Raw genomic sequence first — 6,711 nt, forward strand, 5'->3', positions numbered from 1 at the left:
TTTTGTATGAGATAGCTAATACCATGATTTAGTATAAAATTTATATTGAAATTAGTTATTACTCATAATTAAATGTGGGATAAATACAATACCAAATATCATTCTGGAATTAGTATCTTTATTCCGGTAACTAGTTATTTAGTTGGTGGGATAAGAAATAATAATTTTGGGATAAAATAATTTATTGAGGGTGATATAACAACCTCGAATAATTAATCTAGGGATAAAATATATATAGGACAGATACAAGGCCCTGTCATATTTAAATTAAATAAGTTTGACGGGCTGTTTAATTTTAATAATATTTTTTTTATAACAAAAATGTGAACTTTGAATTGCTATCATTCCTACATAAGCAACCTATATAGACTTACCGTCATCATATATGACAGATACAAGACCCTATCCTATTTAAATGATGCAAGTTTGATGGCCTATTTAGTTTTAATATCATTTTTCTTTTCAAATTAAAAAGGTAAATTTTGAACTGCTATCATTTCTCGTAACCAACTCATAGACTTGATGTCATCATATATGTTACATATATTTTAACTTTAATAAATAATTTAGTGACTCCACATAAGCTATGTATGTTGATATATATATATATATATAGAGAGAGTTTTTATCACATTCATGGGAAATTAATTATTCTTTACCGGAGAGGAAAGTTACAAGAGAATAACGATGATCTTTCACAAATTAAATTAAACCCATATCACTATTTATGATAACAAATCTCGTACTAAAAGAAAATATGAACAATTTTAATATACTATGTTACAATTGGAGAGCCAAATAATAAGAGAATAAATAGAGGTCTGCAGTAATCCTGGCCTATCCCACTCGTTGCTTCAACCTTCTGTGGTGAGATTTTTATTTATTTATTTTTTATTTGGTGTCTAGTACTCGCTTTAATACCATTATTAATTTGAATTATTCGTCTCATGTAAGGCCTATTCAAGGGAAAAATATTTTTTACCAGAGATTTTTTCACTTTCAATGATCAAACTCGAGACCTATAAATAAGGATGGAGCTACCGTATCCAACCCATTGGCTGTAGTTGAGCTTGAGATTTAATTTTTATTTTCACATGATATGAGAACCAAACTTTACTAATGTTATTTTCAAATTTTTACAATCTACCTATCCTATCAGTCCAAGTTTCTTGTCTCAACCGATCAGGCCTAAAGAAGCTAAAATAAGAGATAAAAATGTTTTTTACATGCTTTCATCTCTGTAGTTGCACTACCAAAAATTTGAAAAACGAAGGAAAACTGTCTGACCACTGTCAGTAACGATATAAATTATGAACGGCTTTTCACGTCCGATTTGCAGGAAACTAGCCGGCCGGAACTCTGTATAGATCACACAGAGATAATTTTATCGTTGCGCCAAGACTTCCCTTCCTCACCAGGAGTACAACTCCTTTAATTTAGTTGAAAACATTTTTCATAAATCTTTTAGTTTAAAGGAAATTATATTGAAAAGGTCTTTTTAGCTCTCTTGTTAATGTAGAGAGAGTTTTTTTTTGGTTTCTCACCCGTTGTCCGATACCCACATTGGAGTACGACTATATCCGGATTCGCGTCGCGTAGGGCCCCATTCGGGGGAAGCTCCCTACTAAGGATTTTTTCATACCCAAGACTCGAACCCGAAACATCTGGTTAAAGGAAGAGCAGCCTCATTCGTTGCACCACATCCTTTAATGGTTAGAGAGAGTTTTAAATTTCCCAAGAATAAGTGAAAACGAATGAAATGGTATATGTTCCATGAATATAATTATAAGATACACATGCATCCACTAACCGAGGAAAAGGAAAGGGTATCATATGCACCTCAAAAGCTGATTGTTTTTGTAGGATGAAAAGCTTATATCAACAGCAAATTGGTTGGGAAATATACTCTACCTGTCTTGTTATCCAGTGACCTATATATGCCTAACAAAAACACCCATTATTTCAGATACTTTCTTGTGGACTTATTTTAAAAAATAAAAAAAAAAGAGACTAGCAGGGTATATATAAGAGACTCGTAAAATAATTCGAAGATAATGAATCATTAAAGGCAAAGGAAGAAAAGATTTCCCACTTGGATCATCCGTATAATTGCATGCATGCATAATCATTTGATAAAAGCAGGGATACAATCTTTATTGCTGGTTTAGTTTTCTTTTTATCCTTTTCTTTCTTGCTTTTAAAGACAGATGATTTTTGGCTAGATCGTTTCAATTAAACTAACATCATGAAGGGAAAAGCTAATCTTGATCACCCCATATATCATTTGTCCTCTGATATGAAAATATTTATATTGATGTTATATATAACTTAAACTCTTATATCAATAGTGAATCGTGCAACCTTAAACAAAAACGGTACAACCCCATTATTAATTTCTCTCTCTAAAAACGCCCATGTTACTATTTTTTGAATTTACTTATTACACATTGAATGATCAACAATGAAATATTTACATTGAATATTTCATTGATCACTAATGCTTATATTACGGTAGGTTGTCTACATCACACCCCTTGAGATGTCGCCCTTTCCCAAATCCTTACGTGAACGCGGAATGCCTTGTGCTCCGGGCTACACTGATTTCACGCTGACAAACAATGTGAGTTGTCTGCAAGAAATTTCCTAATGATAGCTAACAAAATTCTTGTCTTCTCTATGGATATTGATGCTTCATTTGTCATCATTAAAATTTCTTAAATATAGTTATGCATAATTAATAAAAATTAACCTAGGTATTTGGTGTTGGACATTAAGTCCCACATATCTTACATGTTTCATGGAGATAGTTTTCCCATACTTTACGGGGCAGTGTTTCCCATGTTCATTGCCCATATAGTTTTGTTTCTGCGAAATCCTAGATAGGAAAGTAAAGTACTACCATGATATGTCCCCAAATAAAAACTTTAGTCCTAACTCATGAGAATTCGAGCAATCAATTACTCTAAAAGGTGAATACAAATTGACATCACTCATTGAGCAAACAGGAAACTAGTACAATAACGTAGACCACATTAAATCATTGTCACAAATTAAACGTACCTTGATTTGAAACCAAAAGGAAATAAATTAATATTTACATGTACAAAAGGTTTAGCTAAAATCTTGGTTAATTAATTAGCACAAACTAGCTAGAGAAATAGACTGAATCATTTGCTAGACGAGTGACTAGAACTCACTTCATATACTGCTCTAATCAGTGTTGGAGCTAGGATTTTTTCAGTATAGATTCATTATCTTGTTTAACTTCAGATGCTGCACGAAATAGCTAGAGAAATAGTCCGAATCATTTGCTAGACGAGTGACTAGAACTCACTTCTGCTCTAATAAGCGACGGAGCTAGGATTTTCACTGTATAGGCTCATTATCTTGTTCAACTTCAGATGCTGCGCACAAAATAGCTAGAGAAATAGACCGAATCATTTGCTAGACGAGCGACTAGAACTCACTTCATATACTGTTCTGATCAGTGACGGAGCTAGGATTTTCACGGTATAGAGTCATTATCTTGTTCAACTTCAGATGCTGCACAAATTAAAATAGCTAGAGAAATAGACTGAACCATTTGCCAGACGAGCAACTAGAACTCATTTCATATACTGCTCTAATCAGTGGCGGAGCTAGGATTTTCACAGTATAGACTCATTATCTTGTTCAACTTCGGATGCAGGATCTTCCTCCTCTTCAAAATTATCAATGCCATAAGCTCCATGACCTTGACCAAAAGCTTTAATATGATCTTTAAGAGACCTCTTGTGCTTAAAATCAGATCCACAAACACAGTACCAAAGCTTGCCACAGTTTTTCTCATGTGTTCTCCAATCTCCTCTAACAGCAAAAGCTTTTCCACATTTCCTGCACATAAAAGGCTTAATTCCATGCTTCCTTTTGTAATGTGTTTGAAGTGTTCTGAAATCTTTCAATGGTTTTGCCCTTGGATGATCAATGTTGTTTCTGCAGCCAGGAGTGCAGCAATAGCAAGGAAGCCTTAGCATCCCTGTTGGTTGAGTTCCCCTTAGTGATTCTGGACCTTTTCTGTATTGAGAGCCATGCCCCCACATATGCATCTGCAACATATATGAAACATATTCATAAGCCGTGTTAGGTAAGGCTACGTACAATAGACCATTGTGGTCCGGCCCTTCCCTTGACTCCGCACATAGTGGGAGCTTAGTGCGTCGGGCTGCCCCTAAAGACATAATTAATAAAGTATTCTCTCTGATAGTTTAAGCAGAGGTGAATCTAGGATTTGAACACTATGGGTTGGAGTCGGGATTCTCACACAACCTATTTGAAATTTATTATTTGTACTTACTTAGTAGATCTTTTAACTCATATACATGGTCCAAGTCAAGTTTACTAGGTTCAGATGAGCTCATAAATAATTAACACACTATATAGCAAATACGGTAACATAGCAAATACAAAACATGGATGCAAGCCTCATATCCTTGGCCCATAAAAAAAAGAAATAGGTCTACATTTTGAAAACATGATTAATTAAGTAAATAAAGTATATTTTTGTCTAGCAAAATAAGCTTTTAGATGAGTTGGAAGGAGCTATATAACATACTTAAGGTAGTATGTCTTCTGCAACACCAACACTGATCACTCTCGTTTCGCGAAAAAAAAAATAAATAAATAAAAGAAAGAAAAGAAAGAGTGAAGTGTTTTCAAAATATGTGCAAATCTCCTGTGTAAAAATGTAAAATATAAAAAAAATAAAGGTGCAAAAATTTAACATTAAATACGCCTGCCAAACAGTGAGAATGAACACGTATCTGCTCATTTGGTAGCTTCTGAATCTTTACTAGGAACAGTAATATCCTGAATGAGCAGTTTCAAAAGAATTCGGAGTTTTACCCTAATTAGCACAGTAGAATTTTGGCCTAATCATATCAAGATCGAGTTTTCAACGAAATTGAAAAGCTGATCTTGTAATTTTTCCTTTTGTATTTTTCCTCAGGAGGGGTTGAAATCTTGAAGTTATAGGGATTGGAAGAAAAAATTTGACCTCTCTTTTTGTTGCAGACTGTAGGTCTTTAAAGGACAAATTGAACTAAATCCTGAAAATATGGGAATAGTTCAATCTGAAATAATTAACTGTTGAGCACAGATTTCAGGGTACTAATTCAAAGCAAAAAGAACAACGCCCAAGTCTTGTTCAATCACATAAATGAGGTTTACTGACCATCTTCTTTCCATTGATCTGGTTTTATACTCAAAATCTCAAGACCCAAAACACAAGAAAATCCAATAAGATGTAGAAATTTGAGATATATATAGTTATTCATATAAACTATATATGAATAACATCGTCTCGGATCAAGAACATCGTCTCGATGTTCTTGATATATATAGAAGAGGCCAATCACAAAAATAAAAATAAATAAATAAATAAAATAAAAAAGCCGGACACCACCAAGGCCTGTAGCTAGTTGTACAGATCAAAGTCGCTGATACAATAGATGTGAGTTCCATTCGCACTGATTCACTTCTCCCTTTCCTTCCTAAAAAATTTAGAAAAAAAAAAAAGAATTTAAGAAAAACAAAATAAATGGAGATTTTGAGAACTCACTTGCATGTTGTTGTATCTATTGAAAGTCTTGAAACAAACAGGACAAGAGAATTGAGTAGGACCAATAAGAATCTGAGAAGGAGTGGGAATCCAATACTGTCCCTTGTTGAGTCTTGTGTTTATCATATTCATATTCATATTCATATTGGTAACATCATTATCATGATCATGATAAGTTTCTTCTTCTTCTTCATCTCTATTAGAAGAGAGAATAGACGCCAGATCAGCGGCACTAGGGTTTGGTAAACCTATATGAAGTGCTACAGTAACATCATTTTCATCATTTTCTTCTTCTTCTTGTTCACCAGCAGCATCATTTTTAGTATCACAATTATGATCTGTAGATTTCTTGATCTTATTGTCCACATCCATAGTAGAAGTGCAACAATCTACTGGTTCTTGAACTACTACTTCATCGCCACGATCATGTTTGATTGGACTTAAGCTAAGGAGAGGGAGGGCTTCTTTCAAAGGAGGAGAAGGAGGAGGAGGAGGATAACTACTTTGATAATTAGTTGAGTAGAAGTTGTGAAGGAAATTAGGAGGAGGTTTAGAGTTAGAAGAAGGAAAATGGTGAGTATTATTAGGGTTGAATTTGAGCCAATATTGTTGTTGGGAGTGGTAGAAATTTGGTTGATAGTTAGGGTCAGTCATGGTGTCAAAAGCATAGATTGGGAGTGGGGAGCAAGAGAAGGAGCCAAGGAGGAGCCTTCTTGTTGGTTAGATGTTATATGCTTTTATAGAGAGAGAGAGAAAGAGAGATGGGAAGGGCAGGCATTAGGAAATTGATAGATGTGGTTTTCATGGTCATCATAAGAGGGGTCCTTGTTGGAGATTGATTACTGCACTAACTAATGGAAAAGGTAAAGGCAAAAGTATTTACCTAATTGAAAATTGCGAATTAATTACTGTCTCTACACAGTATAATAGTCTTTACGCTCTTTCTGCAATAACAACATATCCAGTATATTTTCATATGTAAGGTTTGGGAAGGATACTATATACGCAGACCTTACACTTATCTTGTACTTTATACAATTACAATAATAAAGTAAATTGACATATACAGACTGTGAATGGCCCATGCAAGTCAAGAACCTGCGACCTCCGCGTTA

At 34.2% G+C, this 6,711-nt stretch overlaps 1 protein-coding gene across 1 annotated transcript; it reads right to left on the reverse strand.

The window, feature by feature from the left end:
* Positions 1–2,993: 2,993 nt before the first annotated feature.
* On the reverse strand, positions 2,994–6,375 carry LOC109220677 (zinc finger protein WIP2-like). The gene is made up of 2 exons (XM_019385137.1): positions 5,597–6,375; positions 2,994–4,085 (listed from the first exon to the last, which is right to left on the reverse strand). The coding sequence occupies exons 1-2, from the start codon at positions 6,248–6,250 to the stop codon at positions 3,648–3,650; spliced, it is 1,092 nt and encodes a 363-aa protein (XP_019240682.1). The 5' UTR covers positions 6,251–6,375; the 3' UTR covers positions 2,994–3,647.
* Positions 6,376–6,711: the final 336 nt, after the last annotated feature.

The sequence above is a fragment of the Nicotiana attenuata genome, unplaced genomic scaffold (assembly GCF_001879085.1).
Source record: "Nicotiana attenuata strain UT unplaced genomic scaffold, NIATTr2, whole genome shotgun sequence".
Classification (NCBI taxonomy): Eukaryota; Viridiplantae; Streptophyta; class Magnoliopsida; order Solanales; family Solanaceae; genus Nicotiana; species Nicotiana attenuata.